The sequence below is a fragment of the Buteo buteo genome, chromosome 8, assembly GCF_964188355.1.
Source record: "Buteo buteo chromosome 8, bButBut1.hap1.1, whole genome shotgun sequence".
Classification (NCBI taxonomy): domain Eukaryota; kingdom Metazoa; phylum Chordata; class Aves; order Accipitriformes; family Accipitridae; genus Buteo; species Buteo buteo.
The window spans coordinates 43,336,286-43,350,847 of NC_134178.1; the positions used below are offsets into that span (position 1 = coordinate 43,336,286).

Sequence of the window (14,562 nt, forward strand, 5' to 3'; positions counted from 1 at the left end):
CACTGCGGACTTGGAAGAAACCAATCAAAGAGGCTCAGGAGTGGTTTGATTGTAATTTATTAACCCAAAAGGGGCCGCATTGTTAAGCAACATTATTTATAGCAAACAGCTCAACCATCTCTACTGAACAACTGTGTGATACTGCAGGGACAAATACAATGAGTTACTACACAGATAGGACAAAACCAGCAGCAGATCTTTGTTACAGCTGTTAGAAAAAGTGTCCCCAGGAGACAGACACTGAATCTCTAATGGCTATCTTATTTCTCTGACAATTTATTTAAGTTTTAACTTAACAGCAGGAATGATAGCCACAGTTACATAGTGACTCCCAATAAAGGAGTGTATTGCTGATCTGCAGCTGGTGTTTTCTTATTTATTTCAAAGTCTTTAAGTTCCAGACTTAGCATATGGTGCCATATAAATAATGATATAATAATACGTTTTTGCTTTCCATGTGCTTGGATAGAAAAAAGCCATGTGATTTATGTTACATGAGCATTGTATTCAAAGGCATTATTTTGCTCAGAATTTTTAATGCATTTAAAATGCATCTTCTCCTTTTTGTAATCTGTTCTTTTGAAAGAATAAACAGAGCAGTGATGTTTATTTAATGGAGTCATTCATCTTACTTCCTTGTACAAAATCCTAGCTTTCCAGCCCCAGCAGCCAGATCCCTGCAGTAGGCAGTGGGGCTGGAAATGGAGAGATCTGCTGTTAACCAATGAGGCACAGATGACAGGAAGACATGGGGCTCGAGATTTACCCACAGCAGGATGCTATTTGAAGCCAGCAGGCAGCTGAGAACTGCTTAGTCCGGTCCAGTAAAGGATGGAGAGGAGAAACCCATGGGAGAAGTTCTGCAGTGGAGAAAACAGCACTGGGATGGCTCAGCACACAGCTACCCATCCACACACAACTGAAAGCAGATGCCTACTTCAGTTAAAACTGTTAACTGCAGTCACTAAAGCAACCCGCCCCCCCCCGAAGTATGACAGGGATGTAACAGTTTACAGCTTTCCTTTCAGACCCTCAACACACTAGCTGTGTGAGCATTACAGCTGTGCAGAAATACCCAGCTGCAGGGCAGGGAAGATCTAACTCACACCTCAACTGTTCCTGGACGTTGCTGTCTTAGTTGTCAGACTGACTGGCAGCAAGACCTTATCAAGCAAAATCTTCTTCATAGCTACAAGGGTTGCAAATGTGAGTTTAAACATGCACAGATCACTGCAGAACAAAGACAGTATTTCTAAGGGGTGTAGAAGACAAACCAGTGAATATTCTGCCTACAAACTTAAGCCTGTTCTGTTGGTCCACAGCTCCCAGAGGAAACATGTCAGGGTCCACAAATCAAAGACTGACAATGCTGAGCACCAGGCAGTATACTGTATCCTCTCCCACCACGTGAGGATGGGATAATCAGTGGAGGTTGAAGAAGTCAGATCCTGAAATCTCCCTGAGAGTCCACCCAACCAACTGCCTAAGACCCTTCAACAATTTTACAGATTTTACCCAGCACCTTTCAAGGCCTTTCCAAGTAAACACAGACCAAAAAAAGCCCACAGTCAAACAGCCAGGAGTCTGACGCTCTCCAGAACCATCACAGTCACACGGGAAAATGGGAGAGGCAAGATGGGCTCAGAGGAGTTGAGTAAGGACCTGGCATCCCCCAAGTGCAAACAGCAGTGCTCCAGTGCAAGATGGTCTGAGTGGTCAGCGTGGCTGAGGATACGGGCAACACGGTCTTGAACCTAGTACTGCAGCAGCGGGGAAGCTGTTTCTCTCAAAATGTCAACAGCGTAACCTGAAAAACACACACAAACTGAGCTGCTCTGAATGGAAGTGACATCTGTTAGTTTAGCACAGGTTTTGAAGTCCTGTATCTCCCTCCCTCTCCACCCCATCAATCCCCATGGCAGTTTCAGCCACTCATGTTTCAATCCCAGCTCTTGTCACACTGGAGCATGAACCAGAGCATTTCAGAAGCTGGTTACTGTGGTAACACAGCACAGCTTTTATCTTTATCTCTTTCATCTCCTCCTGGGGGGGGGAAACTGGCAACATTTCTTTGCTTTTTCTGATGAAGTTCATCACGCAGCACACCGTGAGGACCTGTGTAAAACTGAGCGGGAAAGTACCTCTCACATGAATACACGTGTAAATACTTCTCAGCACGCTACTACCCTACTTCTTGCTTCCCCGCTTCTCTTTACAAGCTATTTGTGTCCTTTTTCACCTGACCCTCTGCATACAGCTTGCCTCTGCCCCTCTCCTCCACGCCTCCTCACTGCCATGGTGAGGGTCAAGAGCCGACGAGCTTTCTCGCGTCCTTTATAGGAGCGCGGCAGGGCCCAAAGGACACCGCGATTCAGGGTGAAGCGACTCAGCTCCCTGCAAAACAAAAGGCCAGTGGCAGGCTTGATAGCATATTTCCATACACTCTGTATGGGTTGTCTAAATATTTTGATGGTTTTAATATTTTGTACCAGCCGTGGAAACTGGTTTGCTGCTAGGTGACTGTAAAAGTGAGATTTGGTAAATAATTATTATAAGTCTTATACTAACACTATGATTGAAACAATAGACAAAAGTACAGCCAAGCAATTAACTAGCAGAGGTAGTTACTCATAAGTTTTGCAGTTCTTTGCTCTTATGACTAGATGTTCCTGTACACTAGATGAAAACAGTGCTGAAACTGACCACATGTGATTGAAACTGCGTTAAGCTTCAAGATCAAAGAACAAGGACAAGAATAAAGACTTCAAGGACAGCCAACAAGAACTTCAAATGGGTCGGTGGTTGCAAAAGCAGCCCTTCGACTCAAATGGATCCTTCATTGCGCATGATCAGAAGTAGGCTGTTAAGATACTAAGATAATCAGTTGCAATTATTTTTATGTATATGTATACTAATCTGATTAATATGCAATTAGTTATTCTATATAAACTGTTAGTGCTAAAGCTGTGGCATGCACGCTGGGTGGAACTATCCCCCGTGCATCCAGCGCTGCAATAAAGAATGCCTGCTTTCTAAAACTCCAAAACGAGTCCTAGAGAGTTTCTTCGACCGGCTTTTCGGTATCAGGCTGGGTGACGGGATGACACCCCCCCCACGGCCTTCCCTCTGCCAACGGAACCCCGCTTCCACCAGGCCCCGGACAGCCACAGGTCCCCACAGAGGGCTCGCTGGCTGCTGACACGCACCCACAGACCCCTCTAGTTCCCCTCTAGGGGGGAAGAATAACGCGGGCGAGGAGGGGGGCGGCCCCCAGGCCCAGGCCCAGGCCCAGGCCGCGGCCCCTCACAGCCCGGCGCTTCCGCCCTAAGCCATGATGGCAGCCCGGCGCTCGCCGCCCACGTGACAGGGGCGGCCCCCGCCTACCGAGTCACGTGAGGGCGGCGGTTTCCCTGGCAACCTCCCCCCGGCGTCTTCCGCCTCCTCTCCCGCCTACGGCGAGCGGCGAGCGGCACAAAAGGGCCGGCGGCGGTGGGAGGCGAAGCGCGACCCTGGCCTGTCATGGAGACTCGGGGGCCGGTGAGGCAGGATCCCGATCCCCATTCCCATCCCGATCCCGGGTACCTCTTCCCCCACGCGGTCTCTGCCTGCACCAACCCGCGCTGCCCCGGAGAACCCCCATCCCGGCCTCCTGCACCCCCAGGCCCCAAAGCTGGGGGCAGCTGTCATGGCTTCCCCCTCCTCTGGCCCAGGGAGGGTTTGGGATGAGGGGGAGAAAGGGGACTAGGAGTGGGGGTGCGAGGCTTGGATACAGCAGAGTCCACAGCCGGCTGCTCAAGGGGGAGATGGGTGAAGGCTGCCCAAATTTCTGCTGCTGGCTATCAGGGAGCAAGACCAGAGCTGCAGCAAGCGGGAAGATGAGCCGGGAGCTGAGGGCAACCACGGTGCAGGCTGGGCAGTGCCCTTAAGCAACAGGGCGCAGGCCCACAGCACTTGGGTGCAGGATAAGAGGGCTCAGCGACAGTCCCAGGCAAGGCAAGGTAATGAGTCGGGTCCGGGATCCATCCAAGGGGCTTCTATCCAGAGACAAAACTACCTACAGTGTTGCACATAGAGTCCCCCTAGGAAAACCGGTCAGTAAGTGAGGATCAGGCACAGCACACACCTACTGCATCGCTCAGACCAGGTCTGAAGGCTTGGGCCTGAGCTTAAATGGGGTTCCTGGGCACACGGGCAGAAGGTGTGGGTGGGAGCAGTCACAGAAACCAAACCCTGTTAGTGCATGCCTAAAGAGGGGCTGCAACATATTTGCAGAAGGATGCAGTCATGAGATGTATCTGGACTGCAAGGCTACATGTTTAAAATATTCTTTGTTCTTTATTTGTTAAATATTTTAGCAAGAGCCTAATGAGCATTCAGAATCCGAAGTGGAGGAATCTGGCATACCACCAGCTGCTGAACCATCTGAGGACCAGACACCTATAGTTGAATCTCCACCATCATTGGATGACTTACCTGGGGTTGAAACACCAGCATCTGCAGACCAGCCATCTGTAGCGGAATTGCTAGTGTCTGCAGACCAGCTGGTTGTGGAGAAACCACCAGGTTCTGAGGGCCAGTTACCTGTCGTTGAATTTCCCACATCCAGGGAAAACTCACATGGGATTGCATCACCTATGGGCGAACTGCCAGGTTTCAAAGTCAAGATGTACATGTCTGACTCCGCACAGGCTGGTGGTAAAACATCTGAGGCTGGGTCGTCAGCAACTATAGTCAAGCCGACAGAGGCTACATGTGAAATATTGGAGCAGCCAATGGTGTATGAAGACCCCTTTGAAGTCTCCATTAAGTACATGGAGAAACATAATATTCTGCAGATATTTCAGGTGAAATATCTCTTCCCCTTCTCTGTCCAGAGGCTTGCTTGAGAAGCTGGGCCTAAAGTTAGCTTCGACCAAATTATCCCTTCCCTGGATCCCTCCTTGTCCTATGCTTTCTTAAGTGTAAACTTGAGCAAAGCAGTATAAAAGGACCTTTGATCATCTTTGGGGATTGAAAGAGATGCTTGCTTTTTAAAATGCAGCTAGTGTTGGAGCAGAAAGTGCAGCCACCCATCTACCCAAGGATCAATAGTTCTTTCCTTCTGTCTGTCTCTGTCTCAGGAGATCACAGAAAAACTGGTGTACCAGAAGCCCGAGGACCCCTTGCAGTTCATGTTGCTGCAGGTATGGTGACTTGCCGGGGCTCAGCGGGGACTGTCTGTTAGGGCCACAGCAGAAAGCCAGCTTTGCTGAGCACACCAGAAACATCGTCAACCCATGACTATTTCTCTCACTGTGTGTCTGCTCACTTGGGAGGAGGAGAAGCACAGGGCAGGAGCAGAGTGTCCAGGGTGCAAGGGACCACACGTGCTCTAAAAGGAGAGGGAGGAGAGGTATGGGAGGATGGGTGTGTGGAAGAGCTGGGGGGAGGGGGGGAGAATGGGGTGGATGTGCCCTGGAGGACTGTTGTCTGAGAGGTGAGGGAAGCTTAGGGACAGAAATAAGGCCCCTCTGGATTCCTGTGACCCTTCTCCAGCTCCCTCTATCCCACACTGGGTAGGAACACTTTTCCTGCCCACACACCCCTATTCAGGAGAGCTGTCTCTGCTGAGCCTGCACAGTATTAAAACACAGGAAATTCAAAGTCAGTGGAGGGAGGTGATAGTTTAGGAGTGAGTTAGAAGTGTGGGGAGCTCCCTGGGGAAAGGAGGAGGTTAGAGGAAAGAAAGCAGACAGAGAAAGAGAAAGAGTCTTTTCCTTCACTGCCTTCTAGTCAGTCAGGGGAAGCACCACCTTTGTGATTTGCTGCTGGGTTTCTGTCGTACTGAGTACAGAACTTGCAGAGGAATGGCAAGGTCAGTTCTGGGCACCAGTGGTAAGGAAATAGGCTCCCAAATGACCCTTTTCCTTTTCCTTTTGCCCAGGTGCAGTCTATGATAAATGCCAGGCAGGCGGAAATGGAGGGAATGTTGGAGGAGAATGAAGATGCAAAGGTGTTTCTGGAAGAGGTCCTGTACACTCCTTTTCGTCCCTGCTGACCTTGCTCTTGCAGTATTGCATGGGGCCTTCACAGCACCATGCTTTTGTAGTCATTGGCAGTAACTTGGAACAGGCCTGGTTGTATCTCTGTTTCCTGATTTTTCTGTTCTGTACGTTTGTGCTTCCGCTTGGGTTTAAATGCTGCAGCCAAGTTTGGATGCACAAGCTCAAATCTTAAAGAGTGCATGGACCTGCATGCAAGTGTGGCACATCTTGAAGAGGCAGGTCTGCTGAACTCCTATGCAGTCTCTGCATACAAATACATAAATCCCACATTTAGGCCACCCCTAGACTCTGTTTCTCTGTGCAGAGAAGCCTCACAGCTCAGACAATGCAAGCACAAAAGCAAGTAGAATTAAAAAGCAGCCCTGGACAACCCACAGTCCTCTCTTTTCTTCATGCTGCATTCGTGGCTTACTGTTTCCAGCTATGCAGCAGCACCAATGTCCATCTAATACTTTGAGAGGCTGCGTCTGTGGCCTTTCCTCTGCCCCCAGAGCTCCCCTGAAGCAAGAAGCTGTCTCTCTGCCTCTTACACACACTAGGCGCAGCTGTCTTGTCCTTAACCATCCCTGCTGGGTTCCAATCACTCTGTTTTTTGGGGTTGTCCTGCTTGTATCATTGCAAGTGTAGTGTACATTTTGATAAACAGAACAGTAAAGCAAGAGTTGCATGCACCCTCTATGGCTTCAGAAGACAGTACTCAGGAATATGGGAGGTGAATAAAACTAAACAAACCAAAACCAAGCACTGGTAGCCCAGGAAATTCAGAGTCAAGGTACACTTTGCAAGCAGTCATTTGAACTGCTTTTGACTCTCAAAACACTTAGGATCCTCGTTTTCATACTATCTAAGTGTCTGTTTCCACCCTGTAAAGAAAGTTTGTCTTTCTTGTCTCTTGCCTAAAGATTATTGAAAATGTGCAACGGAGCATACTGTTATTCTGGCTTCATTTCATGTGTATGTGCTGATGCCAGAAAGCTTTTTGTCAATACAGACTTTTCTCTTTTTTAGGCAAGTGCTCTAATTTCCTGATGGATGGTAGTGTATTCCCAAATGACTGTCTCTATGGCTATGAAGAGAGCACCATAAAAACTTATCTTCCATCTATCTATTTTCAGCTAAAAGTCTGATGATTAGGTTGTGTGATACTCCACAGCAGAGTGTGGGCCCAAAAAGTTTGGGAATAACAGAGGCAAGTATTTGGCATACAAAATCAGTGTCTGAGATGAGTTGCCTTTCTATCCGAGACTCTCAGAAAAGATCAATTAACTCATGTGCTTCCAGGTTAAAGGCAGGTAACCACCCCTGTCATTCATAGGGCAGGAAGGTTTTAAAGGTATTGTGAGCCTAAAGGTGGCTCAAGATTCAGGTAAAATCTTCATGGGTTTTATAAGAGGTTTGATGTAGACTTTAGGCATTTAGGTCCCACTGAAGCACTGAGATGCTTTTGAAAGCTCTACTTATCTTCAGCAACTGGAAGAATTGGACATTTAATGAAACAGAGAGAGCAATTGGTTTTCAGCCTGATAAATACTTGATCAAGAATTTGTAACTGGCCCTATACATACGTGCCCTGTGAATGTAAGGGAAGTGCTAATGCACCTCTGTGAAACAGGCCATGAATGGAAGATTAAGATACCGTTGAAACCTTTTCATCTCTGTGGCCACTTGTCAGTATGTTTTCCCAAGAGGTGGAGATGTTGGCATGTCTTTGAATTTTGCTGTAGAACAGGATTAGGGTGCTTTGGGAACAGCTTTAGCTGTGAATTTCCTAGGTTTCTATTATTTGTATATTGTATTTTGTTCTCTTTTCCTTATGAAAAACTTTTGAGTTGTAATATGTTCGCAGACTATAAGTGTATGCCCTCAACTTCATGTCAGGATTAAGGGAGTTATGCAAGGAAAGATCCTTTATTTCTCTTTCAGATAAGTTAAAGTGAACTGGAAAGCAGTCTTTTTATGGATGACAAAAGTTTTGCAAGAGAGGCCCTACTCAGTGTTCCTCAGCAATATCAGGGCCAAAATTTTCCTTTGGTGGCCTGGCCACATAATCTCATGCTACCAAAGTTGCTGCATGGTAGCAAGAAGTCCTCTCCGGTGCGTGTAAGAGAGAGCACCTGTCTTTTCTGTTTCTTAAGATCAAGGTCCCCCTCCTTTCAGGAGCAGCAGTCATATAGAAATGAATGGGGCTGCACTCAGGACAGCTGCGTGGGCCTGCAGTTGGCTTGTGTAGATGGTAAGAGACTGTGGAAGGCAGTAGGCCAAGGACAACCCGTCAGCTTTCACAGACTTGGAGGGGAATTGATCAGCTCTGAGCAAGGGCTTTGACCAGAAATCTTGGAAAACCCGTCACGAACCATCTGCGGAGAAATGTCACTTCCTTCTCCTCCAGCCTCTCAGATGATTGCATTCTATTCTGAACTGCATTTTTTCAAGGAGAAAAGTCCAGAAACTTAGTTTTATGAAAACAAAAAAGCATCCTCCAGAAGGTGTGCAGATTATTGTGTTCAGGCTGGTGCAACACAGTTGTCCTTTTTGATTTGCTTCAGAGTTTTGCTGAAAAATACACTTTAGATCTAGAAAAATTCTACCTCACATTAAGGCACTAATGCACCACTGCTGTTTGTGTGTGTGAAGACTTCTTTGTGGCAAAGAAAAGGAGAAAAGTTAGATTTAAAATGGAAACATTTATTGTAGTCTGAATTCCAGAGTGCCTGTCCCTTTTCCATAATTTCTTTCCCAAACCATCAGATCCGTGTTTCTTCTTCATTAAGTGGACATTTATCAACATGACATTAAACTGTCGTTACATTTCTTGCCTTGGGTGCTCTGAAGGAATTAGCAGTTCATTGTGTGTAACCGAAACTATTCCATATAAGTCCTTATAGCATGCTAGTCACTGTATATTTGAATGCCCTCCAGTAGTGTGCTAAGCAACGTGACTAACATCTGTTGTTTGCTCTTTCTCTTCTCCACAAGAGATATGCCCTTGCACTGAAGTGCATTCTTTTTAAAAAAGTGTTTTGATTTTTTACCCACACCTGTGTATTTCTGAGTGCTTCTAATGGATAGGAGTAGATCATGGAGTGGAAGGTGGTGAGGTTGGAGAGAACTTTGTAGTTCGCAAGGGTGTTTCCTCCGTAGTTTGAGCTGAGCACCAAGAAAGTGCCGTATTCTCACAGTTGAGATTTTTTGCTGGTCCGTGGACCGGCATAGGAGTATGACATCCAGTTCAGCTGCCAAATAGCATGACCGTTTTTGCTGTGAACCTTGTAATCCCCCAGAAGCAGGATGTGGAGGGGCCAGCCAGAAAGAAATTGTACACACCTTGAAATAGGTGTCTTGGATCAAAATATCAGATTCTTTTCTGCCATCTTTGTAATGAACTTAAAATTACTCACATGCCCCAAGTGATACTAAAGTTGCTTGTGTACTGCCTCTTAACCAATTTAAAAAAAAAAAAAAAAAGTTGTAACTGGTGATTAAAGATCCTTTGAAAAGTTCACACAGACTCTGCTCCACTTCTTAGTTAGGCGGAGGGCACAAGCAGAATAGCTTTTCAATGGCCAGCTACTTATAGCATGAGACATTTCATTGTGACTCACTGGATATGAATCATTCCTACATAACACCAACCTTAAGCTAGTTTAATGGCATTGATTTAAAAGTTTCACAATGATGTGAAACTCCAAGTAGGCAGCATCAACTATTCAGGGCTTGCATGTCTGAAATGAAAGAAATTAACCTCTGGGTAAAACCCGACAAAGAGCTTAGCTCAAGAGAGAGCTCAAGCTGAAGACTAGAGAATGTGGGAGCGCTTAGAAAGGGAATATACCAGGGCAAATTGATCAAACCCTGTCTGACATGCCCTCAGGTTGTATTCAAGGGAAAGCTTCTCTTGACCATTCGCTCAGCCAGATGGAACGCAGAAGAAACATTCCCTTAAGGCCAGGCATCAATATCCATGGCTGCATTCCTTTTTTGGAACTGCCTTCATGGACAACTTTGATGGAGCAGCATCACTAAAAGTTCATGGCCATGCCTGAAGATACACAAATGAAAAGGGGAACTGCGAGTTGTTGGGGTGACATGGGTTGAATGAACAGTCACTTGCCATCTTATCCTGGGCAAAGGTGGTGGGCTGGAATGTCACTGCAGAACAGCTGAAGTTAGGCAAATCCCAAGAGATTCCTATGCACATAATTCAAGACTGGAAACTGTCTGCAGACACTGCGGTATTTGGTCTGTATTGGAAATGCGTGGTATGAACAAATGGAGCAACGCTCTCTTTCTCCCTCAAGGCTATCATCCCAATTCCTCATGCAACGCCTCTCCCAGGTGGGAAGAGCTCACCCTCCTTTGCTGGTGTCATTTCACAAACTGCAGTGCAGTAATACCAGGGAAGAAACAAACTGTGAGATGGACTCACTTGCTTTATTTGTTGTTATTTGCTTTGAGACCAAAATTAACTTCTTGTTCATTGTCATTCCTTAAGGTGGCAAGAGATGGAGGAACACAGGACTACACAGAGCCAGACATATGATGGCACACAGCTATCTAGTACAGTTCACAAAGTAAAAAAGGTAGGCAATGTAGCTAGGGGAGCGCAACAACCAGCTTACACTGACTGAAAACTTCACCATAAACTTACAAGCCTTTAAGACAAACGTCTTGCTTGGAATCACTTGGTCCAACGCTTTAAAATTCTTCTTACGAACTAGGAGCCAGGATCCATGTTAGGGTTAGGGAGTTTGTAAGAACAAGAGGTGACCTCTGTCCTTCCTCCTTCCTGTCCTTCAGTTTATCTTCTAGTATAACACAGGAAACGGAGGTGAATAGAGACATGTGGAATAGCACATTTGTTTGTTAATGGGGAAAATGTATGTCATACCAGCCCTTGAAGCAAAATAGTTCCCACCTTGAGGAGCTGTTGGTGTTTGGACAGATGAGTAGACATTAGGGAAAAGGCTATATTAAAATTTGGGCAAGTGGTCAGAAGGCCAAAGTTTTTAAACAGTGGCTCAAAGTTGCATAAACACCATGAGCACCGCAGGAGTCCCTTTGAAGAGCAGAGCGATGCCTGCTCTATCTCACCGTTGTTTAAGTATCCCCTTGGGTCAAGCAGAATATCCTGCCTTTTTGCAAGGAGATTCAGGGAAGGGCAGTGTTGGAAGTTTGCTGAAACCCCACAGTACTGAAAGCAAGTACTGCCCATTGGAGAATGCAGCTTTTGCTCCTGTTGCTTGAATCCTTGGTAGCAACACAGAGCTGTCCTGAGAGACTCCTTAACCATGGTCTGATGCCATGAAGCTGATGTATGTCTGACACGGCAGATGATAGGTGTGCATATGGGAGCTCAGCCTGTGGTTGGGAGCAACAACTCCCTACTTTTTGCCCTATTAGCTGTCTAAACGTTTCCAAATGAAGAGCAAAGCTCTTTAGAAAGGTAAGAGCTGGGCAGGGTCCAGCACAACTGTAGACAGAATTTCTTTTCGTAGTTACCTTTCATAGGCCTCTTAGAAGTTGTTCATAAGCCTTCCTGGCTTTTCAGAAACCATGTGTTGAAAAAATGGCCCTTGAGTAGTAGGTTAAAAAGCATCTTGAAGAAAAAGGTGAAACTTAACCTTTCCTGCTTGTGCCCATGAGAGGGCAGCACAGACCGGCTGAGCCTTTGCTAAAGGCTGTTAAGAGGCAGGGAGTCTAACTCAGGCATTTATATCCAGCCGTGGAGCAGCTACAAGTAGAGGAGAAAAGGTCCACGTAAAAGGGCTGGATGGCCCAAAGCACAGCTCCATCCATGGACCGGCTGAAGCTAAAACCCAGGTACAGCTGGGTACAGGATTGGGTCAAACCCCAGGCGCGTGACAGAGTCAGGCTTCTCAGGGAAGTTTCCAGTTAGTTACTGAAATTTTAAAAGAGAGTTTCAAAGGAAGAATATTGGACAGTGCCTACAGTTCTGCCAAAGCAATGAATCGGTGTGAGACATCAACCACACCCTAACCAAGGCAGAGGCTGTCACCCCAAGAGTGCTATAAACCCGCCTAAGGCATGCATGCTATTTATTTCCATCCCAGCGCTCCCAAGCACCGCACCAGCCAACACCCCTCTGCGATTCCCCTTTCCTCCTGCTGCCGAGACTCTTGCGATGCAGCTTTAACTTGACTGCCCTCCCTCTTTCTCTTGGGTGCTCCAGCCCTCTGGCAAGGTAGATGGTGGAGATGCTGAGCTAAATGAGATATATGCTTGCAAGCACTTGGCTTACAGCGTGGTGGAAACTGGATAGTAACGGGCAACCGTGTGTAGATGGCACTGCTCCACTGCCAGCCCGTTACAGTCTTCTAGATCAGAAGCAGCAATGCAGCCGAGACAAGCAAGATGGCTTTGGGAGGTGTGAGGTATCCCCAAACACCCTTCAGTAATGAGCTGGAACAGTTAATATGAAGAAATTTCTTTGGCCTCTTGCAAAAAAAAGCAGTAAAGGTCCCCAAACAAGACCTCTTCTTTCTACCATGCTGTGGCTCGTGACTCACACACAGGATTTTGGAGGAGAGGTTTTTAACCATCAGCAAGAGCAATGCAGTCACTAATTCCGGACAGAACAGCTTGTTCCCAGTCTGTTAGATGAAACTCAACTGAACTACCAGCACCAGAGGACCATCACAGAGCCACGGCCATTCGGGAGCTGGGACCACATCCTAATAGATATATCAACACTGACATATGCAGTCTTTCAGAGGCCAGAAAGCTCTCAAACTCACAACCATGAGCAATACGGAGACACTTTCTAGCAGACCTTCCCTTGACATTGTCAGCCTTTTAAAGAAGCTACCTAAAACACCAGCAGAAAATTTCCGTCTTCTCCAAAGTCTTTTCTCCTGCTATGTATTTTGCAAGATCCCAGGCGATCCTTTGCCTGGGCACGGTGAGATTTCTAGCCTCCAGTGAGCCTTCCCTGTGGTCAGGCTCCTGTTCAGAGTGAGCTGGCCTGCCCTCATCTGACGATGAGATTCAAGAGGAGGCCACGTCCCATTTACTGACACTTTTATGCCACCAAGGGTGTTGGCTGGGGAATGCCACTCTTGCAGGGCTTGGCTCCCCTTCCCTGACAGGAGAAACTTCTGCTGGTGGGAGTGGAGCCAGGGCAGGTCTTGACCTCAGAGCTCCCCCAGGCTCCTCCGTGCTTGTTTTATCTTCTGGTCTCCGCAGGTACAAAAATGTGACCTGTAGGTTGCTGAAAGGTCTAGGTGAGATCAGCAGCTCTAAGATGCAGATATTTTGGCCTGGGTTTTCCTTTGCAGAAATTAGCCTCAGGCCCGTGATGAGGCTCTCCTACAAGTTTCCTTCGTAGTCAGCAGAGTAGAAGAAGCATCCTTAGGGGGAGATTTAGAGCCCAAATCTCTCTCAATGTATACAAGAAGGCACCCTGAGGGTCTCCTTTATTAACAGTAGTAGCAGCCAGTAGAGATTAGCCTTTATAAACATCCACTATTTCTCTACGCTTTTGGGTTGAGATCACTGAGGAAGGGAGCCACAGCAGCTGGCCTAATTGTTAGCAGTGGGGTACCGAGATTTAATTTGTTACTGCCTTTACCCACATGTGCAAATTCCACTATGAGCACTAGCCCAAAACTCCCTGGGGAAGCAGTTCCCTGCCTGAATGCAGTTCTTTACCAAACAGAGCAGCTTCCTCCAAGCTGTTTGTCCTTTCTGCTTGCTTGTTTGTCAGAAGGAGAAGAAACGGTCTCTTCCGAAAGGCTGAAAGTACAGATTTTCATGCAATCACATGATTCCAGTAGCTTGGGCTTTATGCAGACACCCAAAATTGCAAGTCTTAACACCACCAGAATACAGCCATGGTTATAAGCTCATGAATAAAACTACCCTACAAAATTAGAAAAATAAGGTGTATCCCTCTCCTTCCCCAAAATATTAAGAAACCCCAATCCTTGAGAGTGTGCTTTATAGCGCTCTTCTTAGCAATGAAGAGTGCAATGCCATATTCAGGGGTGGATTATGCATTGCCAAATGCAAAATACCAGGTTTACCAGCGTCACAAAGATGCCTGTATCTGGGTTTTCTGTAACACTCTTCATCAAGGTATCTGAGGTTTTAGAAAGAAGTTACTTACTGCATTCCACATTATAGTAAATATATACATACAGTTCTGCTTTTCAGTCTATATGTTTGCAGGCTTCACCGGAGTGGCTAGCCCAGTGACCCGGTGGTTTATCCTAACCCACAATAATTAGCCTATGGTTGTTGCTAACGGTATGCCATTTGTCTCCCACACTCAGCACTGTTTGGTAAACAATTTCAGGGACAGAGCCGCTCTCCCCTGATCTCCCTAGGTGGTGTCTGCTTATTTATTCTCCACGCCCCGCAGTTATTCCTCTCTCTTGAGGTTGAGAGGTATAGAAGTGGCAAAAAAAAAAAGGGCAAAAACATTGCAGAAAAGGGGAGGCAGCTGTAGCAAAAGCCACGACCCGGCTGGGGAGGCAGGAGGCAAGGCTGGCGGGAGGCC

At 46.8% G+C, this 14,562-nt stretch overlaps 1 protein-coding gene across 1 annotated transcript; it reads left to right on the forward strand.

Annotated features, from left to right (window-relative positions):
• Nucleotides 1-3,415: 3,415 nt before the first annotated feature.
• On the forward strand, nucleotides 3,416-9,554 carry TEX55 (testis expressed 55). The gene is made up of 4 exons (XM_075034772.1): nucleotides 3,416-3,537; nucleotides 4,356-4,844; nucleotides 5,121-5,183; nucleotides 5,924-9,554. Exons 1-4 carry the CDS (start codon nucleotides 3,520-3,522, stop codon nucleotides 6,035-6,037), a joined length of 684 nt encoding a protein of 227 aa, XP_074890873.1. The 5' UTR covers nucleotides 3,416-3,519; the 3' UTR covers nucleotides 6,038-9,554.
• The last annotated feature ends 5,008 nt before the right edge of the window (nucleotides 9,555-14,562 follow it).

What these genes read in the sequence shown, in the direction of transcription:
- TEX55 (XM_075034772.1), top strand. An exon ending in ATATTCTGCAGATATTTCAG is followed by an intron (nt 4,845 to 5,120) that starts GTGAAATATCTC and finishes TCTCTGTCTCAG; the next exon opens with GAGATCACAGAAAAACTGGT. An exon ending in TGCAGTTCATGTTGCTGCAG is followed by an intron (nt 5,184 to 5,923) that starts GTATGGTGACTT and finishes CCTTTTGCCCAG; the next exon opens with GTGCAGTCTATGATAAATGC.